This window comes from Athene noctua, chromosome 12 (genome assembly GCF_965140245.1).
Source record: "Athene noctua chromosome 12, bAthNoc1.hap1.1, whole genome shotgun sequence".
Taxonomy (NCBI): Eukaryota; Metazoa; Chordata; class Aves; order Strigiformes; family Strigidae; genus Athene; species Athene noctua.
The window spans coordinates 23214897-23242176 of record NC_134048.1 but is presented as its reverse complement, the minus strand read 5'-3'; the positions used below and the strand labels follow the sequence as shown (position 1 = coordinate 23242176).

The 27280-nt window shown below is 60.3% G+C and overlaps 1 protein-coding gene across 6 annotated transcripts in view; it reads right to left on the bottom strand.

Moving 5' to 3' along the window:
• Positions 1 to 26063, bottom strand: part of ARHGAP26 (Rho GTPase activating protein 26) — a 146493-nt gene extending 120430 nt beyond the window's left edge. For 3 of the 6 annotated variants that reach the window (XM_074916429.1, XM_074916430.1, XM_074916431.1), the window contains exons 1-5: positions 25402 to 25712; positions 4502 to 4597; positions 3448 to 3509; positions 2966 to 3037; positions 1644 to 1745 (exon numbers count right to left, since the gene is read on the bottom strand). In XM_074916429.1, coding sequence (XP_074772530.1) covers positions 1644 to 1745; positions 2966 to 3037; positions 3448 to 3509; positions 4502 to 4597; positions 25402 to 25555 — 486 coding nt within the window. In that variant the 5' untranslated portion in view covers positions 25556 to 25712. Of the gene's footprint in view, positions 1 to 1643; positions 1746 to 2965; positions 3038 to 3447; positions 3510 to 4501; positions 4598 to 6281; positions 6325 to 19825; positions 19908 to 25401; positions 25713 to 25976 lie in introns of those variants that run through there. The other 3 variants (XM_074916427.1, XM_074916432.1, XM_074916433.1) reach the window with 3 other exon arrangements.
• Positions 26064 to 27280: the final 1217 nt, after the last annotated feature.

The window sequence follows — 27280 nt, the reverse complement described above, 5'->3', positions numbered from 1 at the left end:
TGTTATTTAATTGGTCAACAGCCAAAGCAGCAGAGAATTCCCATGGTTTCCTCCTCTCCCCGCCTCGCTGCAGCAGTCGCACATGTGGCCGCTATCCCCCGCCAGATGTAGACAGCAGGAGGGGGTTAGGAAACACAAACCACCAAATATCCCGGACACAAACGCTCTTCCCTTAGGGCATCAGGCTGGCTAGCGAAGCTTCAGACTGCTCATAAACGGGGCGTGTTGACTTCCCCAAAACGGTACCACCCCGTTGGCACTTTTTCTGTGCCGACATCTGCCGTGGCTGCAGCCCCGTGCCTGGGAAGCCCCTCGGTGGGCAGGGGGGGAGCGGGGCGGGTGCCAGACGGGGCGAGCGCTCCCACGTGCTGCTGGATGCCACATCCACGTTTCACAACCCACACACTGAGCTCTTTCACAGGCACCCTCCATCCTCGGTGGGGCTTGAGCCACCAGACCCAGTGAATATTTTCTAGCTCCCCAGGGGACAAGGTCCCAAGACTGGAACTTGGGAGCTGGCTGCACCCTCCTCCAGCCTTCGCAGCCAAAGTCAGTGTTTGGGGTGGAAAATGCCAGCAGATGGCACCAGCAGCCAGCGCTGCTCCACACGCACCCGCAGCGCATCCCCCCCCCCGCGTCCCGCTGCGGCGGGCTCCCGGGCAGCCCCGCCAGGCCATACCCTGACGGGATCACACCTCTCAGTGTCACTGCTGCAGCCTCACAGGCACAAGCGGCTCCTTCCTTGCCCAGAAAGAAATCCTTCCATTCCCCTGTCTCACAGTAGTGGCTCAAACACAAACTAAAACAGGCTTAAGGGGTTATTTAAAAGCCATGAGAATGGGACTCTCCATCTTCTGGGTTCTCAAGTTATTTACAAACCCAGAACACCTACGCAAGGACAAAGTTTGCAGGCACGTCAACCCTGACTCTCACCCCTCTTCAACCCTGATTTGGTGGAAGATGATTATTTGTGCCACAGATAGATCCGTTCCCTTGAGTCCCCACCTTTGCCGGGCACCGTCCCACCACCGGAGCTATCCCAGAGCAGGAGCCATCCCCTGTGCCCACCAGTGCCCCCAGGAACGGCTCGGCAGCACACCAGCATCGTGCCCAAAGGCAGGGACACGCACCCAGCAGGGACCAGCCAGCTCTGGGCCAGTGCAGGGAATTCCAAACTTGGAAGAAGTGACTGAAAACTCAGCGTACTCATCCAGGGAGGCATTTAGCACAGCAGCTCACTGCATCCTGAGTCAGTAACAGGCTCCTAAAGCAGTTTTAAAGCCTGATCACTCCTCCTATGAAGCCCAAAGCCAGCACAGCCACTCTCAGAGAAGGAAACTAGACATCCGTGATTCGTGCTGGCACAAGGGAAGCCTGCAGCAGAACCAGTTCCCTTCTGTTACGCTCTTTAATTATAAACTCTCTCTCCTTTTTGATTGCTATCCTTTTTGGGATCTCTCTGATTTACTCATCAAAACAGCTCCGTCCCCTTTGATTAAAGAAAGGGGGGAAAATCCACCGCTTGCAGCCAGAATGAGGGGAAAACATGAGTTTACAGCCAGGAGAACCAATGCTGCAAGCTGTGCAAAGCATTCAGAAAGCTCAGTTACAGCTAGACATGGAGAACCAGAGGTTGCTCTCACCTCCTGAAGCTGGGATTCTTTCTTCTTAGAAGACAAGTTTAAGTGCTTTTCTAGGACACCACAGTACTTCTCCGTCTCCTTGTCGTATTTCTTTTTGGCATCCTACAAAACAGAACAGAAAGTGTGATGCTGAACACAATGGCACCAGAGGAGCCGTGAGGGTCCTCGGCATCCCTACGGCATCGGGCAGGACCGCGAGTCCCAGGCGGAGTCACCCCCCTTCTGCACAGCCCGAGATGGGGCCATCACCTGGAAGCGGGTGAAGCTGCTTTTAACCGTGAGCACCAGGCAGCTCCCGGAAAGCGGCTCACGCTGCCAAAATCAAAGACTCGGGGGAGCCCCTCCTCTATTCCCAGGGCCCGAGGCTCAGCAAACCATCCAGACCCAGGGTGGGTGCAAAGACACGCAGGGAGGAAAGCGTTTGCTACCCAGCTAACCAGCACATCGTCACAACTTCACATCCCATCCCTGGCCGTCCCTTGCACGGGCTTTTCCTGCGTCACTAGGGACAGTGACACAGAAATTCGGCTGCTTACGGCCCTAAAGGAGGATGTCGTCCTTAACTCTTCTTTTGCACCTCTCATCCCAGCCTCGCCACCCCAACTCACCAGTACGAAATCCACCACTGCCACCTGGTAATAACCGGCCCCTTATGAAGCAGCCCTCTTTATCCTTTTTTTTTTTGGCTGCCCAAGCCAGGACAGCCTGGCCAGGCTGAGCCGTGGCTCCCGTGCGAGTGGGGAGCTGGGCACACCACTGCCATGCAAACATGGCCCCGCCGGGCTGGCGTGGCCTTCTTGCAGGCAGCAGCAGGTTGTTATAACAACAGGAGAGCCGCAGACAGCAGTTTTCATTTCAGAACAAAGGCAGGAAAGAAAAGGGGGCCAGGCTGTCTCACAGACACCCTCAGCCACACCACAGCTTCCCCGGCTTGCCTGTCCTGCCACAAGTTGTCCAGATTCCACGCAGTGACATGGCAGGGGTGGAGAGCACAGACTGGGGGGCTCAGGCAACGGGGAACCCCTCTAAGAAAATGCTAATTCATGCTTGGAGTAAGAGGAAAAAGGTTCACTTCAACTGGCATGTGATTTTTCACCCTTGGGACGTTACTTGGTTGTGGGTGGACTCAGAACACTGAGGCACTTTCCCAGGAGCTGGATCATCCCCGTCTGCACCCCGCAGCAGCACAGCACCCCCCTCCTACGCCCCTGGTCAGGTCCTGGGGCCACCACCATGGCCATCGCCAGGCGGCTCTGGGCTCTGCTCCTCAGCCCCAGCAGGGTGTCCCAGAGGGGACGGCGCTCGGGGCAGCAGCAGCTCACCTTGGCAGCCCCGATCTGCTCCTTGCGAAACTTCTCCAGCGGCGTGATCAGCACCTCGCTGGCGTTCTCAATCTGCGGGCAAAGACCGGCACAACTCACCCATCACCTTTTGTCCAGCTCAGCCCCAGACACCCGAACCGCTCACAGCCTTTCCCAGGAAACCCCCCTGCAGCCCACAGGAGCCCCCACACCTCACCCCTCCAGCCCTGCTGGGCTGAGGCCCGGGGGAGGCCGATGGGCTCATCCCACCAGCACTGGCCATTTTCCAACCGCAAGACACCGTTACTGATGCTCCTCAAACGTGCCCCCAAATCCAAGTTCACAGAATCACAGAAGTTCACCCGCTCTTCCCCAGCTCTCCCCTAGGCAAGGGAAGGGGCACCCGGGCTTGCCACACGCCACAGTTGCCCCGAGCACCACAACCCCCCCGGCGGCAGCACCGGTGCCACCAGCCGCCCCGTTCCCGGCAGACGGGGCCGTACCATGCGCATCCGCTCATCCTCCAGGTTCCGCAGCACCGTGGCGAACTCCTGCAGAGACTTGGCTGGAAGGGACCCATCCGCACGGTTAACAACATTTAACAACGTTTTATTTTCTTTTTAAATTAAGAGCAGGACTCGACATGTTTTTTTTGTTTGTTTGTGCTTTGAGACACTTAGGGGGTTGGTGGTTTGGGGGTTTTTATCAGCTTTGCTCTCTCCCTAGGAAGGTTTCCAGTGGCCTGGTAGCAGAGCATCCCCAGCGGGGTGTTCCCCCCTCCAGAGGGGAGCACTGCACCTTCACCTCGAACCTGCCCTCCCCAGCAGCCAGTCGCTGATCTGGCTCAGCTCCAGCCTCGGCCGCGCTCGTCGCACGAGCAGCAGCTCACCAGCATGTGCGTCACAGCAAGGGGACTTGGACGAGAAAGCGATTTGTGCTGGGCACAAATAAATAAGCCAAGATAAATCAGGGCTAAAGCTCACTTGGTCTCCTGGCTCCAGATGATGTGCACAATAAGCTCGCAGAGTTCAGCTGGGGCAGAAGCGGGATAACACGGAGCGAAGCGGCTGAAGCCGCTGCCCTGCGCCGTGAGAAGCTCCGTGGTGGGAGCTTGGAGGGCGCTGCCAGGCCGGGCACTGCCGGCTCCTGCCCGCTCCTCCGCTCCTGCAGCCGGGCAGCGAGGCTGCTGCTCCCCCCCCGCACGGCACAGCCCCTTGCAGGGTATTTCACCACGACCACATCTCCAGATCCCTGCTCTCCAACGCCAAAGGGATGGATAACCTAAATGGTTTCAGATATGGGCAATCTTCTTCCTTCCCTATCTGGCAGGGGTAGATTTAGGCCAAGAAACAACAAGTGATTTCCTTGGGAAGGCTTTGCTGATGCTGAACCAGGAGAAACCTCTGCCAGGAGGAACCTCTGCCATTTCCAGAGCGCAGGAAAGCACCCAGACAACTCCCCAGGCCCCTCAGTGTCCTCATGTGTTTCTCCCCCTTGCCCTGCTCAGCTCGGGGCTCTGGACTGTGGCTTCAGGGCTACCCAGCCCCCAGGACTCACCTATGCAGATCTCATCATCCGTTTCAGCGTCGCCGATGCAGAGGAACTTAAACTCATTGAGGGAGTCTGCAAACTTGCGCTTGGCCGCCGACAGGTCTGCCGAGAGAGCGGGAGAAGGGAAAAAGCAGACGTTAGAAAAGCCCACCAACAGCACGATGTGGGGGGATGAGTCCCACGGAGGGACCTGTCCAACGGGGCCCCCCCAGCACCAGGGAAGCCCTGAGAGCACTGCCCTTCCCCTGCACTCTCCCACCAGGGATGGGGCTCTGCGGGGTCCCAGCCAGCACTCGCCAAAATACGCTAGAGGAGATTAAACCTCAAAACACCGTGAGCAGTATGCGGGAGCTCCCCACTGCCCCCCCAGGAGGCGGCACCTCTGTGCAGGCTCCCCAAGCTGCTGAACAAAGGTATCACGTATGGGCGATCGAGGTTTACTGCTTTCCAAGCTGCAGATTCTCTCTGAGATCTGAATCCTATTAAGTTCTTACTTGCAGTGACCTGAGCAGATCCAGGATTGGCTTTTTGAACCGGCCCCGTAACCCTGCGACGCAGACACACGCTCCCAGGCACCGCAGGGCCGCCAGCTCAGAGGGGAACTTGAGCAAGGCGAGGGACTGCAGGCACACAAACGGCAGCAGGAAGACGTAAAGCTAATTCCCATGGGCACTTCTTCATTCAAAGTCCAAACATACCGCGGTGTTTCTTCCTTTCCAAGCACAGGTGGAAATCATGCGTGTGTACATAAAGGCTGTTTCCTCCTCTCGCACACCAACAACAGAAAGATAACCGCAGAAGAATTCAAGTGCTTCGCTTTCCCCACGGGATAAGGGAGTTCGCAGCTTCCTCCAAGCATTAAAGCTGTTCTGCGAGTGTCTCTACTTAGAGCCCTGGAGCTAATCCTGCCCACAGCTCCGTCCCCGGGAGAGGGAAAGTGCCGGGAGCTTTCCCAGTGGAAAAGTACAGCGGGGGCTTCCCAGGGAGCAGTCGAGGAGCCACGGCCACAGGGGCCCGGGAGCATCCACGCTTTCAAAGCATGGGCCAGACAAAGTGGCACTTGCGTTTTGCTCCCTGGACAAAGCAACGGGCACTGCTGGCAGTCTGCCCGTGCCCGAGGCTGCCGGGAGCCTCTGCCTGCCCCTACGGGAGCAGACCGGCCGTTTTTTGGGGCAGGTTCCAGGGTGCTCTCACAAGGTTCCACAGGGGGACTCAGGGGAGGTGGGAGGCTTTGCTCCAGCTCCGTTGGCATGAAGCAGGCGAGGGGCACTGGAGGCACCAGGCCAGCCCCTGCGCAGCTCTCTGGGCACACCAGGGTGGGGGGCAGCTGGCTGCACCCCCAGGGAAGGGCAGGGCAGGGCTGGGGGCCGGCTGGCAGCACTCCCATCCTCTCCTCCGCACGCCCGTGCCGGTGCTGCCCGCAGCGGAGCAGCCCCTCTTCCCTCGCCAGGGCAGCCGGAGGGCTCACGGCTTTAACCCTGGAGCCGGGCAGCCTCCTGCCTCCTCTGGAATACTCACAGACATGACGTTAATGATTTAAGGAGCCATTTCCTCTCCCCCAGCTCCGTGCTGACCAACAGCCACGCTCGCCTCGCGAATACCGCGGCCTCACTGACATCCCACCCGCAGCACACATGGCACAGGCCCGGCCAAACCCGCCCCACCGTGACACCCCCCTGCCCACCGGGCAGGACCCCAGAGCCGAGGCCGCTCTGGCACAGGATGAACACCCAAGGAGGGCTGAGCTCCGGCAGCCCAGGGCAGGGGCACCCCCAATACTCCTCACCAGGGCCGAACCACCCCACGGAGAGTGAGGAGGAAGCCAGGGCTCTGCAGCACCAGGCCCGAGCCAGAGCGAAGCCAAGAAGTCTTCGGAGCCAGCAGCACCCGGCAGCGGTGGCCCACGGTGCTTATAAATAGGGAAGGGGGAGAGGGAGAGACATTCCCGGTGCGACAGCGATAAAGGAGGTTGGTGGGCAGCCACTCGCTGAACGATATGGCCAAGTCACAGGGGCAAAGTGGATGCTAAAATTAGCAGCAAGCTCGGCCAGCAAAGGAGAGAGGGGCACCCGCAGGTGAGGAGCCAGTGTGGAGGGGCCCCATCATCCTGCCTGTTCCACCATCAGACCCACCCACACTCCTTAGCACGCCATTTTCCTAAAAGCTTGAACCTCTCATTTACATTTTGGGGAAAAAACCCTCCAGTGGAAGCAGCCAAAGCTCCCAGATGCACTGCAGGCAGGGATGCGTGGGGGAAGCAGGGTGGCCCCTCTGTGGGCCAGCTCAGCTCCCGAGGCTTCTTATTCCCCAGGGCTGTGGACGAGCAAACCCAAAATCCTACAAAGGCTCAAGGCAAACTTCTGCTTCCTCTCCTTCACGAGTAAAACCACCCAGACCCTGCACGTGAGTCACAGCCGGGCTGCGCCAAGGGCTGTGAAAGTTTTGTTTCCAAGTTCTCCAGCTGGCTTCATCAACCACAACATCAGGAAAAACCACCACAAAGCCAGAAAAATCCTCCTGCCTAAGCGACACGACAGCTCGGGGTCCAAGGACAGAGGCCGGGTGGGCAGGGATGGATCCGGGGCCACGCGGGCGCTGGCAGAAGCAGCGAGGCTGCAGCGTGCCTGTGGGGACGGAGGTGCCATCCTGCAGCCCTGCTGCCGACGGGTCTGTCCCGGGCCCGTCGTGAGCGCCAGGGGTGGCAAGAAAAGCACCATGTCTGGCAGAGGCATCCCGGGAGGTGAAAACAGCTGCTGAAACACCAGGAGGGTCTGGGGTGCTGCCATGGAGCCACACGCCTGCCTGCACCCAGGATCCGAGAGAAAACCACGTGGAGAAAACACCGGCCAAGCAGCAGCAAAACAGATCCACGTCCCACCTGCGAGGCAGCGCCCGTGTGCGTGGGGAGGCACCGGGCTCCTCTGCCCGCACGCCGCAGCGCCCTGCGCACGCCTCAACTACCGGCTGCGGTCAACACGCGCTGGGCTCCAGCCACAGCCACACGTGGGGTCCCACGGAGCACCGTGTCCTCCCCCCTGCTCCCTCCTCATCGTCACCTCCCAGGGCTCCCCAGCCACAGCCCCGGGCTGGCGGGGACGGGACGATCCCTGCGGGAAAGTCCACTTGACAGAAAACAGGCACAGGCAGTGCCTGCCAGAGGCCCAGCTGCGTAGCTACAGCAACCAATAATCTAAATAAAATGCCGCTTTAAAAGTGATGTATCGGCTCGTTCCTGCGATACAGGGCTACACGCTCAGCCGTTCCTGGGAGCAGGCTGGCAGCGCTCCCCTTCCCGAGCACTTTGCTCTTCCTGGAAGAAGGTTTGTGACCTAAACCAGTTGCAGTGGGGGGAGAAAACTGCAGAGAACAGGACGAGTGACATGGGAGGAGACGTCCCCTGCAGAGGGACCGGCAGGGGCCTATCCCGGCCAGGAGGGAGCTGGAGCTGCCCCTGCCCTCATTAACCCCTTTGTGCATCTCTCCTCCCTCGTGCCCGCGTCTCCCCTGGCACCCCACACCTCTCCTGCCTCCGCCAGCCGGGGAGCCGAGTGATCGCTGGCGGAGTTCCCGTCCCAGCCTCACACCTCCAGGCAGCGGGGCTCCCTCCAAACCCAGCTGACGCCGAGGTTCCTCCAGCTCAAGCAGCCCTGCGAGGGATCAGCAGCAAGGCAGCACTTGCACTGTCCCTCCTCCTGGATCACCCCGGCAGCCCTCCTCCTCCTCCTGTTCCTCCTCAGCTATTCAGAGTTAAATCTGCTTTCTGGGAAGTGGTTGCTGTTACTGCAACGAGACTGAAGTGGTGGTTTTTTACAAAAATGGCCCCTTCCAAAGGAATTTGGAACTATTGAAAAAAGCCGTTTATAGACTGAAGACGTCGTGATTTCACAACCGCGTGTACAGCGCCCCGGGCACAACGGGGACAGCCCTGTCCCAGCCCCCAGGCGCGGGTCTCCCCCTCTTCCCAGGGGCGCGGGCACCAGATCTGCCACATCCACGGTTCGGGTGGCGGCACCAAGAGCTTCGGCCACTTCACTCACGAGCCACAGCCCTGCCACGAGCCACAGCCCTGCCACTCACCGGTTCCCAGCTCTTCCCCCAACTTTATTCCTCAGGCGGACATCTCACCTCTGCACAACACCCCTGTCCCCCCTCTCTTTGGGTTCTGGGTTTAAAACAGTTTCAGGCTTTGCCAAAGGGACCACAGAGGTAACACGCGCTGAAACCTGAAAGCCTGGGACTTTTTCCCTTGAATCAAAATTTATAAGGGGCTGAGGAGAGATTGCAACTCCTCCACTTGGGTGCTTTTCCTGGCTGGGATGGACGCCTGGGAAACGTGACCACAGGACACAGAGGGGAACCGTAACACACCAAAATGAGACATCCAGAAGACAGACATCCCCTCGAGCCTGCTGCCCGCCGAGGAGCGCGGTGCCCCGGCCCAGCAGCGCGTGTTTGAAAGATCAGTTTGGCCGGGGAAAAAGTTATGCTGCTGGCTCAGAAAGCAGGGGCTCCCCGCGAAGCCAGCTTTGCAGTCAGCTTGTTATTTAAGCTGGAAAAAAGCAAAAATAGCTCTGGCTCAGCTGTGCTATTGAGGCACCAGGGACAGAGGATGCTGCGGGTGGGTCAAGTGAAAGACAAACCTGGTGAGCAATCCAGGAGCAGAGGGTTAATGCTGCTGCAAAAGGGACGAGCAGTGGATGCTGAGGAGGCCAGTTGCACCCTGCAAGGCCAAGTTCCAGCACTCTGGGTGCCTGACGGAGGTTGTGCTCACACAGAGCAGTATTTCTATACTTCCTGCAAAGAAAATTGCTTAATAGCCTATATTTAATGCTCAACTGGACAACAGGAACCAAGACTCCTGCCCCTTCCTTCCCCCACGGCAGGGAACGGCAGGGAACAGCGGGCTCGGGCTGCGTCTCCCGGAGAGGGACGGGAGGGTCCCCGGCAGCGCAGGAGTCTGTCCCCCCTCTGCCTGGCTGCCCACGGTGGCACTGCCCGTCCCCCCCCAGCAGCACCCGCAGCCCCAACACCCCCTCACTGGGGCGGTGACCACACTCCCAGTGGCAGCCACAAGGACAGAAGCCACCAGCTCCCCCCTCACGGGTTTGACAAGTTCCTCAATGCTTCTCCAAAACAGTGAATGTACAGTTTCACTTTCTGGCTATTTTTTAAGAAAATGCCTCCAGCCCTTCTTACTGCACCTGTGCCCTTGGGTGTGCGAGAGGGACGCGCACCACGGGGTGTGCTGACAGGAGCCGGGCCAGCTCCCAGCGCTCTCACCGGGTGCCAACACACGGACCAGCCTCTTCGCTCCTCCCGCACGTGGCAGCCGCCCTTTCCGTGCGATGGGAGAAAGCGACGGGTCCTGCCTCCACAGAGGTGAAGCCTCGGGGTCTGCAAAACACTGTGGGATCTGCCTGCAGCAGACTCTGCACAAGTGCAATGTCAGACTGTCATCAGACATCGTCCGCCCGGGCTATGGGGGTAACACACACACAGACACACACAGCACTGGATGGTGACAGCCCCTGGACAGAAACACCGGCACAAACAGCGCAAATCCCGGAGCGACAGCACAAGCAAAGGGACCAGCACGGTCTCGCTGGTTGCCAGGGATCTCACCCCCCCACGGCGGGCTGCCCCCTCCACAGCCACTGCTCCGGGCAGCGCTGCCGCCACCAGCACCGGCAGCCGGGCAGGGAGGGGACCGGCGCGACGCAGGAGTGCCACCGGCTGACCCCGAGGCAAACCCAACCCAACGTGCAAGCTGCTGCGTGCAAGCCAGGAGCCCAGCACACAAGGCAGCAGCGGTGCTGCCAGCCCCGGGGAGGGGACGGGGAGCAGCCAGGGGCAGCTCCTTGTCCCGCAGTCCCCACGGCGTCACGGCCGGGTCCCCGCAGCGCACAGCCGCAGCAGGGCCTGGTTCCCCTCCACTGTCACCTCGGTGGCCTGGCAGAAGCCTCCTGCACTGATGCTGAGGCAGGATCCAGCCAGAGGACCTGCCCTGCGAAACGGCCAGGTGCAGGAGCCCAGAGAAGGCAGATCTGTGGGGTCACTAGCAGAAACCGCCCCCCCAGTCCAGCTGCGGGTCACAGCAAGTCTGTCCCACACCTCCCCAGGCTGCGGCAGCCGGCACCGGGCAACCCCACGGTGGGCTGGGGCCAGCTGGGCTGGATAATCCAGCGAACAGCCACGCTAATCAGCAGCCAAAACAGCCAGATTACGGCCCAAGGGTGCTTAGGAAGCGGCAATATGGTGTCTGTCCCCACAGCACGCATCCGCGGTCAGTGAGCACCCGGCGACGTGGGGCTTTGGGCCCAACGCGGGATCATGCACCATCCATCCCCCGGGGCTCAGCAACGCCCAGGGATGGGGGCTTGGGAAAGATCGGGGCTGGGAATGGCCAACTGGATCCAGCCCACGGACACAGCGCCAGCGCTCTGCTGAGGCTGGGTCACTCTGACCCAACCCCGGCCCCGCAGTTCGTGTGGGAACCCAGCAACGAGTGCCTCGAGCCTGCAAACCAGCGCCTGCAGCCACCAGCGGCGGGTTCAGCCCCCACACGGACCCAGCCCGTGCGCTGCTGGGCTCGGCACAAAGCATCGGGGCAGCACCATCCAATGCTTAATTTGTCCAAAAGGTTTCAATCCTCCCTCTTTGCACTTCCTCGCAGAGGTCAGAAAAAGCCCCACTGCTGCAAGACGCCACAGCTCTGGACCCAGCACAATCCCCAAGCTGCTCTTGTATATAATTAGCAATGACTTGTTTATTAAATAACTTCTCTGCCGGGTGGTTGGAGTTAATCAGTGATTTAGGATGGGATTGCAGCTGCTGGCAGGTTCTCCCTCTGATTCATCGGTTGAGTAAATATATAAAACCAAATGAGCAGAGACTATCCCACCTCCAGCACAGCTTCTGCCGTCGTGTTCGTGCACCAAAGCCCACGGAAAGGTTGTCATGGCACGTGCTGGAGATCCAGGTTTGAGGGTGCCCAACCCCACAGGAGGTGCCCCCAAGGACCTCGGCAACCGGCGTGGAAGCCCCCAAGGCAGGGAGAGCATCACAGCCTGGGGCCCCGCAGCACCCCCGGACCCCATTTTGTGCCTTTACCACACTCACGGCCTCCAGCCAAAATGCAGCACCCAGCCGCATCTCAGCAGCGCACGCGGGGAGGCCAAATCCCACCTCCTCAAAGCCCAAAACTTCATTTTACAGTAGAAAGCTCACAGATACGTCCACCCTACAAGCCACGCTTCAAGGGAAAAACCCAGAACTGCTCAGATGTGCTAAAACACAAAAAAAATTGAACAATCTGGCCAAGATGGCCCCAAGACTGACGACCCGGGAGGTGCCACAGCTTCTGCTCAGCCTTTTACCGCAGCCATGGGAGCACAGTGCACCACTGCCCAGCCAGGGCATCACCGTATGCCTCGCTTCACACACTCAACGTGGCTTCGGATGGCAAAATGTTTGCCAGAGGGACAGAGAACCCATTGTAGGATGAATGGGACTATTGACTGGGCTCAAATAGCAGATCAGATGTGAGTAACACGTTGAAGACATGAATTATTTCCATGGTATTTTAAGAGATAAAAGTTCCATGCTTCGTGAAAAACAAAGTTAGCCCTTGGAAGGACTGCCTGGTTGCACAGCTAAAATTATCCCCACACTGCCCACCAGCCCAGCACCCTGGCCACGTCATCCTGCCACCCCCAAATCAATAACGTTTGGAGTTATCTTGGGAGCCTTGCCAGGCCAGGACGCTTTTGCAAGGCTTCCCAAGATTCCTGATGAAAGGCACTGAAAATCCAAGGGAAATAAAGCCAGAAGGACCGTTGGGTCTCCTGGAGAGGTAGCTGGATTTCCAGGAAGATGGAGGAGGTTTTGCGGGGGCACAAGGCGACCCTCGCCCACAGCAGCCAAGATTGCGGGCACCTGCCCTCAGCGGCCCCGTCTGAAGGCGAAGCTGCGGGGAAAAGGCGGGTTTGGTGGCAGCGGTTGACTCTGCCGGGGTTTCGCCAGGCAGGTTGTGCCAAGGAAGAAAGGGAACAGATTTTAAAGAGAGAAAGCAAGAAGGAAGCCCCTGCTTAGCTGTGGGCCGGGGTTGATGCCCACTTTGGAGGGGCAGGGGAAGGCAGCCCCTCTTCCTGCAGCGAACACTCCCTCGCCGGCTGCAGCCCTGGGCACCGGCTCGTCAGAGCTCCGGCAGCAAGCTGGCGCTTCAGAGAAAACTTTAAAATCAGTGAAAACAACTTCTGGGAGATAAGAGCTGCGTGGGACGCTCAGAAACATCTGGTGACGGATGTATGAGACATCACAGGCTCCCGCCTGCTCCTCCCATCACCCGTGCTAGAAATGGTCCAAACCTGCAAGGCGTGTTTTGGGAAGGTGCTCCAAAACGCCCGTGGCGGTGGCTAGAAGCCGGGCTGATGGCAACGCCGCGGGCCTGCCGGCACATCCCGCAGCGGGGGGACCACGACCTGCTTCCTCTGACACACTGCTCCGGCTGCTCTTCTGTTTCACAGAATCATCTCGGTTGAAAAAGACCTTGAAGATCACCTAGTCCAACCATTAACCTCGCACTGACCGTTCTCAGCTACACCAGACCCTTCATCATCCGTATTTCCAGCAGCCACCTCCTGGTTTGAGGAAGGTGACGGCTCATCAGAGCCTCTGACCGGGCTCTAGACCAGATCTGTCTCCATTTCTGGACATTTTAGCTCAGTGCAGAGGCCACTTTGCCACAGACACTTTGAGCAGGGTTCTCACCACTGCTCTCCATCCTTCCTGTTCAGCTTTTCTTAGCACTTGCCCACCACTTCCTATAGCAGCAAAATCCGAACAGCAGCTTTCGTGACTCAGATCTTTATCGCAGGGTGGCTGAGACCTTTCAGAAACCCAGCACATGCAAATGGCCGTGCCCATTCCCCCCTCCCCAGGCCACCGGCAGGAGAGTGACTGGCCAAGGTAGCAGGGATGGGTTAAGGAAGTAATTAACGAAGCAGTTAACGAGGCATTCCTCACCGCTGCCAAGGGCGGCACCCAAAGGGACCCTCCTTCAGCACCAGGCACACAAACCCTCCAACAGCGATGGGCTCCACGACCTCTCCTGGGACAGGAGGATGTGGGGAGGCTCCCAGCTGTCCTGGCCACCCTGGAAACTCCGGACTGTTTCCCTCTACTCGCCCAAACAGGATTTTTCAGAAATAACCGCTCTGTTTGGTGCCCAGCAGAGTTCAGCCCTGCCCCAGCTCTGCGTTAAGCACGTTATTTGTGGGGAGGATGGAGGCGCGTAACGAGCCGCAGCAGCTCTGGGTTCAGGGCCCTGGGTGGAGACGGGGCAGAGACGATGCCAGGCAGGGGCAAAGGGAAGCGATAGAAAATAAAACACCTTGAGAAATCCAGGAGCAGGCTGCAAACACAACCTGCACACGCCGGGTCGGCAGAGCACTGCGAGCTGTCCTTAGCCGAGGTTAGGACGAGGAAGGAGAACACAAAACCCGTGAACGATGCAAATAACCCCAGGAAGGTTTCCTCTTTCTGGAGATGCTGGCCAAGACAGATGTCTGCAGCTAGAGGAAGGCCCATCCTAAAGCAGGTCCTAGCTCGCACCAAGGAGCACCAGGGCTCAGAGGAACACAGGCGAGCTGCCAGCGAGCAGAGCCCTCCTGGCAGCAGCTGGGAACCACCATGAAACCCCCAGGATGCTCTTTGAAGATAAGGGGCCCGAAGTTGGGTACCGACACCCCAGCAGGCAGTTTCCAGGCTGACCGGTGCCGTGTCGGGAACCTGCACGCGGATCGGCAGAGCCGCCCTCCCACCCCCCAGTATGGCACGGAGCCCTCCGTGCCCACTGCCCGGGGGGGGCTTCCTGGTGCTTTACACGAACATGGCAACACCCAGTGCTCCCACAGCCCCCCCCAGAGCATTGCTGCCCATAGCTGCTGGTGGGGCAGGGGCTGCATGCCCAGCATGGCCCGTCTGCACCCAGGGAAGGGGCAGCAGCTCACACTGGGGCACAAGCAGGGTCCAGGTGTGTGAGGAAGGTCAGCATCCTCGGGGTGCCACCCCCCCTCTCCTGGGCTGGCCCTGAACACCGAGAGCATTTCAAGCACTTGGCAACAAACCAAAACAAAACAAAAGGAGATTTCTCCACTTCCCCACCTAACTACCAGGCCTGGCACTTTTCCCCGTGTTTATTTTTGTTCACATCCTGGTGTTGTTTTATGGCAGAACCCCCCAGCCCGCCCCAACCTGCGCCCGCGGCAGCAAGCGGCGCCCGAGCCGGCGGAAAGTTTGCCGGCAGGTGGGCGGCCAAGCAAGGGGAGGGGGCTCAGGTGGGAGCAAAGTCTCCAAATAAAATCCCCTCAAACACAGAGGAGGGGATGCGTTGAAGCGGCAGACGTGGGTGATGGCTGAAGTGCCTGGAAAACTTCAGGGACACAGAAACGAAATGGAAAACTACTGCCCCGGCTGGCGTTTCCAGGGGCAGCCGACTGCTCACGCCAGAACTGGGGGGAGGAAGCAGCAGTGAAACCCCCGGGGCACAGCCAGGGCCGGGGCATTTGGGACCTGCGCTGCTCCGAGGAGAGCGATGGCACAGCTGCGGAGAGCGGCCGTTCTGCTGCGCCCCGCTGCCTCGGCCGTAAGCCCAAATCCATGGCAGATCTTTCCAATTTCTTTCAGGTAACAAGGATTTTCAATGTCGTGTTTACCCCCACGCCTGCAAGCCACCCCACTCTCCCACCAGCACCGAGCAGGTCGCACAAACGCATCCAGCCTTACATCTAGGGGTAAACTGCCTCTGCGGCATGATGGAAATGCCACGTTTTACTCACAGCTCACCATTATTCCCCCCAGCTCCCTCGCTGGGGGAGGGCGGGCGAGTCCGTGATAGTGTAACGCTAATTATAATCTGCCCTAGGAGCCTTTCCCCATTTCCCCCCTCACCAAGCCCTGGAACAACCCACAGAAAGGCGGCAGAGTACCCTCATTGCCACAATAATTCATCGACTGGAGCCTGGAATCACATTTCATTAGAATAAAATGCCCTGCCCGAGACAGCTAATCGATTTAGAGGATGCTAATCCAGAAGAAATTTGCTCCTGACCGAGGCAATGACCATTAGTGGAGCAGAAGGCCAGGCGGGGGTCTCGCCAGGGCGGGGGGGTCCTGGCACAGCGGGGGCACATTGGCAGAGCCCCCGGCCAGACACCATGCATCGGGCAGGAGCAGATTGCCTCAGCCACGCATTTGGATTAGCTCATTATTACATCTAATTAGTTAATAGCCAGCCCAGCGGGGGGCCAGCTTGATTTCTCGAGGAGCGGGCTCTGGAGCAGTGGGGTCCCGCGGGGGGACGATGGCTCTGTGGACCCCACACCGGGCAGAGTCCCCCCCCGGCACATCCCAGCCGTCCCACAGCACCCGCTGCCCGTGGCATGGGGCAGGGCCTCGGCTGTGCCCCCCTCGGCTTGGCACCCACCCTGGGCTCTTGCCAGCAGCTGGCGTGCCCACAGCCAGGGCAGGAAAGCAGGGTCAGCTCCCAGGCCCTCAAAAAGCAGTTTTGCAGCAGCCTGCTTCCTTCTCCTCCCAAGGAGGCTGCGGAAATCCTTTTGTCTCTGATGCTCTTCCACCTCAGCTGTAAGAACAGGAAAAATCCCGCCATGTTCGCAGGAACATCACCGGCAAGCGAGTCAATTTTTCCTTCTTCAGCAGGGGAAAAAAAAAAAAAAAACAACAAACAAGCCTCTAGCAGAGCCTGTGGAGGCACGCAGGGTGAGAAACAGGACGCATGGCTCGGAGCGCATCGCTGCCTTTAACCTGGGCTTTCTCCCAGCCTTCGTGGCCACCGACATGGAAAGGGCTTGGGAATGCAATACTGGAAATGCTTCCCAGTTCCCTGCAGGCCACCCCTGCTCAACACCCCCCGCAGCAACCCGCCTCCCCAGCTGGAAGGAGTGGAGTCGTGGGCACCCACCGCTCCTCCAGGGACGGAGCAAGGGCAGCGCCTGCCCCCCAAACCCTGCAAGAGCAAGGCAGAGCTGCCGCTGCCCCGGCCACGCGGGGGAAAGCAGGGGAGAACCACCCAACCGTTCTGCTCTGCAGTGGGGTTTCTTTTTTTTTTTTTTTTTGTAAAACATTGCTAAGCAACCAGCGCGCGGTGAGGACATGGTTCTGGACAAGACGCTGTTTCAGCTAGAAAAAGAAAAAGAAAAAACAGCAAAGAGATGCTCTACCGGGCAGTATTATTAAAGAGGCACATGCCAGCCTATTTTACAGGTCACTCAGCCCGTGCAGAGAACCCTTTATACCTCCCTGAGATACCGACGCAGGATTAGAAGCCGCTAAAAAGCAAAAAAGCACATGGGTGCTCAGAGAGATGCCCACCCCGTGCGGCACGCCGAGCACACCGGGCTAACGGCGGCGAAACGCGGGTCACAGCAACGCCCCTGCGTGTGATGTCAACCTCATGTCAGCAGCGCTATGGCACGGCACGGCTACCAGCCGGGGAGCTGGGCGAGCCCTGATTCTTATTTTACGAGCTATTTACAGCCCAGCTGTAGATAAACAATCCGTATCTTTTTAAAATAGATTATTTTACACTGCAGCGCAGAACATTTTTGTCTTTTGGGGAATAAAGAGTCGCCTAGCTGGGCTGGCGTGGGGCAGAAAGCACGCGATGCCCTCAGTGCCTGCTGGCTGCCCCCTCTCCGCTGACGGGGTGCTGTGGGGAGCCCCACACCCTGTCCGTGGGTCTAAACCAGAGGGAAGGGCGAGGAAGCAGCAGGCAGGCCCTCCGGCAGCCCCTCGCCCCCGCGCTGGCGCAGGCAGCCCCGGCCCCCGCGCGGCACGGCTGGCGCTCGCCGCTCCACGTGCGGGAGCCAGATGGTCCGGAGGCTGGTGTAACTTCCCACCAACTCCAGCTTGAAACCGGCTCAACATCACAGCAGAGACGGCCCCTTCCCCCTCCGCATCGCCGTCTCCACGCCACAGCGCATCCCGCGGCCGTCGGCCGGTGTCCCGGGGGCGCTGGGACCCCCACGCTCCTGGCGGGAGCGGAGGCAGGGGAGCGCAACTCCCGGTTCCTCCAATCCACACTGGAGACACCCTCACAATCAAGGGCCAGGGTGATGCCCTAACGAGCACACCTCATCAGCCGCACGCAGCCCACGGGCTCAGGGCCACCAGGCGCTTGCGGGGAGCAAGTGGAAGAGCTTTCGGTACGGGGCGGAGGGGGAAGAGTGCCAGGAAAAGAGGGAAAACAGCCTCGGTTCTGCTGGCCACAGTGACAGCCGCTCGCGTGCCCGGGGGAGGAGGGAGGGATGATTCACGCCGAGCACCGAGAAGCGAACAAGCTGTGCGGGTTTCGGTACAAGCTCCCCCTCGCTTTGCCCCCCCTTCCCACCCACTGCGGTCACGCTACAGCTACTCATCACGCCGCATCCAAACCTGGTTTAAAACTGGCAGATAAAAAAAAAAAAACACACCAAAAAAACCCAAGCACAGTGACAGGACACCGAGGAAAGCCTGACCTCCTGCTGTCCCGCTGCCGGCCGGTGCGAAAGGCCTGCCCAAACCACTGCAGGGTTTGCTTTGCCACGCTGCTGCTGCCGCCCCTCGGCCAGGGCGGGGGTCTCTGAAGCCCCTTTGCTCAGGTGGGGGGATGCAAACCCCCGGAGCAGCCCTGCCCCGGTCTGTGCATGGCTACGCAAGGATTTCGGGGTGCCTACGGGGAGGGGTGAGAGCAGAGGGGTCAGCATTCCCCCTCTGCCAGCCGGGGAGGGGCTGGCAGCACCACGAGGGCCGAGCCCGCTCACCACGTCCCGTCCTGTCCCGCTCCAGGCTCCTGCCCGGCTGGGACCAGCCAGGGAAGCACCGCGTGTGCCAACCTGGAGAAAAGCACGGGGCCAGGCGGCAGAGCCCCGGCACCACCGCCTCCCACCCTCCCCGCAGCAACCATGGGAACAGCATTTCCTCGTACGCATTTTCAACGTCATTGTGAGTTGCCACCCCCAAAGGAAAAAAAAAAAAAAAAAAAAAGTAGGAAATCAAAAGAGCCCACCACCCCCAGCCCATGTCCCGGGGCACACAGGTAACGCCACAGACACCACATGCACCGCTCGGCACGGCGGGATGGCCGGAACAAATGGAGACACGAGATGGGGCTGTTCTGGCACAGCTGCAGCCTTGGAAAAACAGCCTCTTGACCCAAATCAGGCAAATCTGCTCCGTGCTGGAAGTAGGAGCAGGACCCAGCCGGTACCCAGCTCCCGGCGCTGGAGGAACACCAGGACATCCCACCCTGCGCCTCTGCATCCCTCTCTCCAGGTCCACCCAACCTCCTGCTCAGATTTTTCTCTCCAGCAGCGCAGACCCTGCCTCTCAAAGCCACTGTTTCCTCCCCAGTCCATCCCCCGCCAACCCAAAAGGGTTGAGTTTAACCTGACGCAGGACACCTGGTCTGTGCTGGTGCCACAGCCAGGCAGTGGCATCCGCCAGGTCAGCAGCTTCTCCGGACACCGCCCGGGACACGCACCCAGAGGTGCTCTGTGGCATGCTTCCAATTAAAAAGATCTCCAAGCCCCGCTAATGAGCCTTCTGCCAGCATAATTTAAAAGACGTAATCACAAACGCACACTCTCCTGCACGCCCAGGCCCTTCTGCTCACCAGCTTCCCCCCCGGTGCTGCCGAGAGCCCGGATCTGGCTAGAGCCCAGCGGAGGTGGCAGCCGTGGGGTCACAGCCGGAGGGACTCGAGGAGCCCACCCCGCTCAGGAGCTGGGCTCTCCCCATTGCTCCCCATGCACAGCAGCACCCAGGGGTCACGGCTGTGGATGGGGGGGACCCCAGGGAGACAGGCAGACGATGCCTGGGGGTGTCGTCACGAGCCTCCTGCACAGATCACAACCATGGGAACCACTGCAACGGCCCAGCAGGGCAAAGGGCTGTCGCACCCCGGGTTTTCATTCTTACAAACCCGGCTGAGCCCCACGGGGTCAGTGTGCCACGCTCTGGAGCCAACGCTGGCTGCAGAACTGTCCCTCCACGACTCACAGTGCAGACCCACCAGCAGAAACAAAGAGCATCCCCTGAGCAGGAACATGTTCCTGTCGCTAAGTTCCACCAGAGAGGAAGAGGAGGAGCTTTCAACTTGGGCTGAAAATAAAGCAGAGTATTATCATTTGTATTACCCCTCGTTTGAATAAAATACCAGACGAGCTATTAAATATGTGACTGCACAAGCCACACAGGTCATGCAAGGGAGGGAGAAGTCCTCTTTGCCTTTGGCCCTGCTGGTGCAGAACTGGCAGAGCTGTAACCACATACCTCTCAGTATTCCTCACACCAAACGTTTCCTTCGGCCCTCCGAAAGGAAGAGAGGGGAAAAGTACACAGGGAGCCACCTTACACCTTCACTGGGTGAACAAAGCAGGAAAAATCAGAATCATCTTAGCAACCAAACCCCAAACCCACGTGCGTTCCACCCAGACTGGCCCTGCGGTTTGCTTGCCGAGCCAAGGCAGAGAGCCCAGGCTGGCCTCGTGGGGGGCCTGGCCGTGCCCCACCGCTGCCAGGCTCGGTGCTGGCAGAGACACCCCACCCCTGCGAGCACGGGGCGAAGCTGGGTCCCACCGCCCAGGAAGGGACCGGGGCTGCTGCCCGCATGAGCCCCAGGAAATCCTCCCCGCCGCAAGGCAGCAATTTCCTCGGCCCTTGGAAGATGCAAAATGGGCTTGTGTGGCAAGAGCGGCGTGAGTCACCGTAGCAGCCCTCGCACCCCACTGCTGCTCGTAGGCGGCCGGCACCGAGCGCTCGACGGTGGCAGCCAAACCCCATTTCTCATGGCACAAGCAGAGCAGAAGCGAACGCGAGCAGCCACAGCAACCCAACGGGGGGGGGGAGGTTGTTTTTATTTTTGCACCCTCCAGAAAGCATAACACTGCTTTTCCTCCAGACCCAAGCCTGCAGAAGTACAGCTGTCTCCTGGCCAGGAGCACAGCTCTAACCATTCGTGTTTGCACCTGCATAAACAAGGGCCGTTCCTGGAAAGGCCCGGCCTAACCCCCTGTATCCCAATCCTTCCTCTCCTCTGTGTGCGGGCCATGGGAAGGTTTGGGCTGTTACTGCTTTCTTCAGGGACAAGAAGGACTTCAGGTTTCTCCTCCCCAGGGCTGGCAGGTGCCTGCAGTGCTGGGGCACACGGACCTGACACCCCAGAGAGCACCAGGTGACAAAGCCACCCGAGCCACGGCTCTTCCTCCAACACACCCGCGAGGCAAACGAGGCCATTTCGTGCGCACGGCGCCACGTTCTCTGTCTGCAGCTCTACCCACCCAAGCCAGGGCCTCCCCAGACTCTGGGGTGTCACTCCCGGTGGCACCAAGCTTGCCAAACTGGGGGGCAGGCAGGGAGAGGCAGCAACGGTACCAAAGTCGGCTGGGGCAGAAGGGAACTGAAGGCATCGACCAAATCTGAATTGTTTCCTTATTGCCAGCCTGAGCCTTGTTTGTATCGAAAGGGAATTAACTGCTCATGTTAAACACTGGACAGAAGTTTCACTTTCCCTTCCAGGCGAGCTGTGGAGTCGGCGCCAGCCCCGGGCAGGGCACGGCCGCACCACACCACAGGCACAGACGTTTCGGGAAGGCTCGGTTTCAGCAAGAGCCTGCCGAGACGTGACCAGAATCCGTGTGCAAGCGCAGGGTCCGTGGGCCGAGCCCAGCACGCCGACGGCACCGCCAGGAACCACACAACCACCCCACTCTGCTTTTTAAGCTGCACGGCAGCCACGGAGCAGGATGTGTCCCAGGAAACCCCACAGCCGCAGCAAAATCCCTCCTGGTGTCACCCATGGCGGCAGCACAGGCCACCCCCGCGACCCCAGCGCTACGCGGGCAAGCACGGATCGGGCCAACAAACTGCCAAAGGAAAAAGGATCCAAAACCCCAAACCAGCCCGACTGGGCCTCTCGGGAGCACAGGCACCTCCACCCCTCCCACGAGAGCCCCGGGCACGGCACAGCCCGGCCGGGGTCCGGCCCTCACACCCCTCACCGGGATGAGGTCTGCAGAGCCCCCGCTGTCCCCGGCCCGGCCCCGCCGCCCAAATTGCAGCCTGGGACGTGCGAGCGCAGCAGCAGCTGGGGCGTGGACGAGTTCGGTGGCTTCAAATTAGTGCTTGGGAGCTGGAGGAAAAAGCAAAACAAAACAAGAGCAGAAACGTGGCAGAGCACCACCGGACTGCAGCTCCGACGTCCAAAGGAGACGACAGACCCACAGCCCCATCCCCACGGGGACACAGCACGGGAGACTTGGGGGCTGCGGGGAGGAGGAAGAGGAGGAGGAGGAAGGGAAGGAGGAGGGTGTCCCCGCTCAGCCCCTCACAGCAGTACAGGGGAGGCGATGGCTGCCAGCCACCTGCAGCCCCACATCCTCCATCCTTACATGCGTTGCTCGTTTTCCAAAGCAAGCACCGTCATTTTCTCTGCAGCACCACTGGGGCAGCTGGCCTGGATGTCCCCCTCCCCAGAAGCAGAGGGGCTGGTGGCGCTGCCGGCACCACAGGCAGCTGCCACACCAGGACCAGCCGCCAGCCGGGACACAGCTCCCTGCCTGCCCCTTCCGCAGGCACAGGGAACACGGAAAGGAGCAAAATGCTTCTGTATCCCTGGTACCGATGGTCACCCCAGCTCCTTCGCTGGAGAACAAGTTTTACAGCATCCGAGTTTCAAGTTTATTATTTATGTCTCACTTGAGGTCTCTGAATTTGCAAAACTTTCTGAATTATTTATGTATGGCGTGTAAGGGAGAAAGAGGGACACGCTTTGCTGAAAACCAGGTCACTCCTAATTCCAGCCAAGCAGCAAAGGGAGACAAAAGAAATAGGCACAAATACTCACTGGGGTGAAAAAAAAAAAACAGTATTTCTATATATACATATATATACCCGCACTCCAGAGATGCCCACAGCATCAGAGGATATTTAGCAAGACCAGCCCTTCAGCAAATGAGGATTCTTTTCAACCTTCTGAATTTATTCCTTATTAAATGAAGGAGAAAGCACTCTGAATCAGCCCTATTTCTTGCCATACCTTCACAGAGGGCAAAAATGGGGAAGCTGCAGAACAGCTCCTCCACCAAACCCAGAGAGAGACTCCATGGGCCTTTACACCAGCCTCACCGTCCCTCCACGCCGCTCCCGCCCGCACGGGTGTTGGCAGAGTGGGGTCTGCACAGGGGGCCTCCTCCCTCCTGCACCTTCCTCCCTGCCACCTAGCCTCACCACAGCCCCATCCAAGCCACCCTCCGCCTCGCTCCTCGCTGAGACACAAAGAGTTACGTTCCCCTCGCGCCTGTCTTAAAACAAAGAGGATGTGAAACATTCAGCAGAAAATGCAAGAGGAAGGAAAATGAGAGAGGATATTGCCAAGACTTCAAGTAACTTCGGTTGCAGGCTGCGTGGCTGTGCCAAGAGCCGAGACGCCCTCCGAGCCCCTTGCTCCAGCAGCAGCGTGCCCCGAGCTGGGGGTCTGATGCTCCCCGGACCTGCCCGGCCCCGCACCCGCACGTCCTCCACGACAGCCAAGGACCGTACACGGAGACGATGCCTGCGGTGAGGTAAGGCCACCCTGCCCAACCACGGGGAAATGAACCACTTGGAGACACCGGAGAAAAATAAAAGCTGGGTAAGAGAAGCAAGTGCCTGGTCGTTATCAGAAATGGCTACGAGGTCCCACCTGCACCGGCTCACGGCGGTGCCGTCCCAAACCCCTGAGGTGGTGAAACGGGAACACCCAGCAAGAGGCAGTGCAGCAGCTCTCCACCCCTGGAGCACCTCCACCCCCACGGATGGACGCCCAGAGGGTCTGTAATGGCCCACGCACCACAGCCAGAGCCCGGACCTGCCACCCGCCGAGGGCAACGCGTGTGGAAAGAGCTGGGCTGGATCCTGTCCGGCGCCAGGTCGCTGCTGGAGAAGCCAGAGGCATCACTGGAATTGCATGAGAAGGGGCCACACGCAGCGGAGGGACGCATGGGACAGCCAAGCATCACAGCCAGGGAGAGGACACTCAGCCCCAGCCCCTAGCACCCCCAAACCTCCCCACAAAGGGCCCTGCAGCCCCCTCTGTGGGGAGCTTGGGGCCACACACGGATGCGAGACAGCCACAAGGCCAGGCAGCGCCGGTGCTTGGGCATTAATTAACACTCCAGCAAAATCACCATTACTCATGGCCCCACTGACAACAGCCAGGGCATCAGTGGAACACACCCCCGGCCCTGTACAGGAATTAAGGTCTAATCCATGAACGCATTCAACAGAGGCTTCAAAACAGTTCAGCCATAAAAAACCACCCTTATCTCCGGAGGCCGGCGAGCCTTCTTTCTGCCCCGGCGCGGGCAGCCAGGGCATGGGGGCTGTGCAGCACAGCCACAGAGCCCCCCAGCAGCCACGAGCACACCCAAAAACACCCGATGCACAGCGTGACCGTGGTGAGGGCACAGCCAGCCCCCTCGGCCAGCACCTGCCTGTCGCCCCGGGAAAAGTCCCCGCTGACTAAGTCCAGAGACAAACACCCTTGGGACCCACCCGTTAATTCTTACAATCTATTTTCAGTGTAGAACGACGCTGTAGGGTTTGTTCTGGGATAAAATGAACGCTCCAGGCAGGGCCAGGCACAGGCTGCCTTCAGCTCGACAGGCAAACGCACCGCAGCAGAAGGCAGCTCAGACCTGCAGAACCATAAACGCACCGATAGCTATCGGGTTGGGGTTTTTTTCACCCAGAATGCCAAGAATTGGCACAACCGGGGTCCCCGTAATTCAGACGTCCCCAGGTGCTGCACCCGCGGGGCTCGGTGTGAGATCCGAAGGGGAGGGGGCAGGAGTCAGCCCCACAGCCGCAGCTCGGCCCTCCCAGGACGGGATGGGGTGGTGGGCTCGGCCGGAGGTCACCGACCTGCACACGCCAGGGGCGACACGGCCGCGCCTCAGGTGCCGCAAGAACCCCAGCGCATCCCCGAGGTCAGGCCGGGGGGTCAGCGGCGAGGCCACGGAGGGGCCCACGGCACGGGTGTGCGTGGACGTGCCCCTCTCCCACCACCAAACCAGAGCGGGGCAGGGCGAGCTCGGCGAGGTGGCGACTGGCGCTGCCGGCGTTCTGGGTACAGGAACGTGCTGTCTGGGGCGGTGATTTGGGCCAAAGAAAGTTAAAAAAGGAAGAAACCCCAAATGACCCCGTAGAGGGGGGGGGGCAGTGGGAACAGAGCTGCCGCTCGGGGAGCAGCCCACCCGCCACAGCACCCCGAGGGCGCAGCCCACCCAACCGTGGCAGTGGGCGGCCACGTAGAGGTGGGGACTGCCACCAGCCCTGCCCGGGCATGGGGGGAGGCTACGGGGACGCTGCCGGCCGCGGGTGAGGGTCTCCCCATCCCCAGAGCCACGGTCTGTGCCGCAGCGTCCCCCCCCCGCGCAGTCCCCACCACAAACGGGGGGTCTGAAGCTTTGCCCCCCCGGGCCCACGGCTCCCCCCACCAGCCGTCTGCACTGGGGGCGGCGGGGTCAGCCCGGGAAGGGGGCACTGGGCACCCCCCACCCCGCACAGAGGGGCCAGAGGACAACCGGGGGGGGGGGGGGGGGGGGACCTGCGCCTACCACCCCCAAGGGACGCAGCCCCAGAAGGCCCCGGACTGGGACCTGGCGGACCGCGACCAGGCGCGTCCTCACGGATGTGCCGGACCCCAGAGGGCTGCGGGGACACGGCGGGAGCAGGTGGCCCGTGACGGGCCAGGAGGCCACGGAGCAAGACCGGCAACGACGGGCCAGGCGGGACCGCGGCGGGCCGGGGCCGGGGGCCGGGCGGAGGGCGCGGGGCCCCGGCAGGGCCGCCCCCGGCCCCTCACTTACTCTTGAGGGCGGCGACGAGCGACTTCCCGTCCTTGATGAGCTCCTTGATGAACTTGTTGGTCTTCTCCAGCTCGGCCTCGTGGGAGCGGAGCCGTTCCCGGAACTGGGGGCTGTCCAGGCAGCACTCGCTGAACTCCAGCGGCGGCAGCCCCATGCTGCCCACACCGATCACCACAAAAAAAAAAAAAATTAAAAAAATTAAAATTACACGGCGTTTGGGGTTTTTTAAGCCGAAGCGCGGGCCCGCCTCTCCGCGGAGCTGGCGCCCCGGGAGCGGCCGTGCCGTGCCGGGCCGGGCCGTGCGGAGGGAGCGGCGCGCTGAGGGCGGAGCTGCCGCCGCCCGGGCAGGGCCCGCGCGCTGCCCGCCCGCGCCGCCGCCGCGACACGCCCCCTGCCCCGCGCACGCCTCCAGCCAATGGGCGGTCCCGGCTCCGCCTCACCCCGCCCATGCCGCCCGCTGCAGCCAATCAGCCGGCGGTGTTCGCCGGGGCGGGGCCGGCTTTCGCCTCAGGGCGAGCCCGCCCGGCCCGGGCCCGGTGCGGCCTGAGGGAGCGCCCGGCCCGCTCCGCCCTCACCTGGGCCCGGCCGCCGCCGCGGGGGAGCAGCGGGCCGGGCCGCGCTCAGCCCTCGCTGGGAAGGCAGCGGGGGGTGACTCGAGGGCCTCCTCCGGCGTCTCGCCCCGCTCCCCGCGGGGCTGCGCGGAGACCCGCGCCCACCGCCCGCCCGGTTGGGCCTCTCCGCGCTGCGGCTTTCCACGTTCCATCAACCATCAGCGTCACAGATGATTCCCCCGGGTTTCACGGTGCGAGTTGACAAACAAACCCCTAATCTCCAGTAAGCCGCTGGTCAGGAGGCAGCGCCAGCAGCAGCCGGGTCCCCAACCCCGGCACGACCCTACGAGCGCGTCGTGGGGCCGGGCAGGACACAAACCTACACGCACCCGGCGGCTTCTCCCTCCAGCCCCTTTCCTTCAGGAACACGTCAGGAATTTGGCCCAAGCACAACAGCTGCCTCATCACCTCCTTCCCTCAGCTGGGAACTTCCAGGAGCAAACTGCAGCCCACAAAACAATTGTTCCACCTCATGGTTTTGGCTCTGGCTGCCATAAGGTGGATGGCGGCTAAAGAGCGATAAAACGGGGGAGACCGACAGCGCCGGCCCCACGGATCTGAGAAAAATCCATTCTCACTGTAAATGATGGCGGAGGCCAGGGCGAGCAACCCCGCAGCCTCCCCCCCAGGCAGAGACACACGTAGGAGCCAGCGATGGCCTCTCGCCCCAGACTGTGACAAACAGACGCATTTGGGGCTAATCCCCGGCCGGCTGGAATTCCCTCTTTCTCCCCAGCTCAGCCATTCAGGCCGGCGAGGAGGGCTCGGGGCAGCGCCGCTCGGTGAACACGAGCCCGCGGGCCGCGCAGCGAGCGCGTTCCGGATCAAGCTGGGCGACGGGGCGGCATTCCTGTCAAGTCAGCCATGAAACACGATGCAGAGCCGGTGCCAGCTTTGTGCTTTTTTGCAAACTGGGGAAGATGGATGCTCTTGCACAAAGCTTGGGCTTCACGGAGGGCTGACAGAACAGGATCCAGCCTGAGCCTGATGCTAAAAAGTTAATCCACCTCTGTTTTCCAGCGGATGGGTCCAGGCGCAGCAATCTGATACCAGCTCAACCTTTTTGTCTCTGCTTTTTTATTCACTGGCAGGTCTAAAGCACGATTTTCTCAGGCTTCACACCACAGCCTAATTTGGGCTGAGTCACTGCCTTCAGATATGGTTGGCGAGCCACATTTTTTTGGATGAGGTCTCCTAATTATAAAAAAGGATGTAATACTAATTACATGCTTATCTTGTAGGCAGGATATAAAGTTTAATTAGCTGTC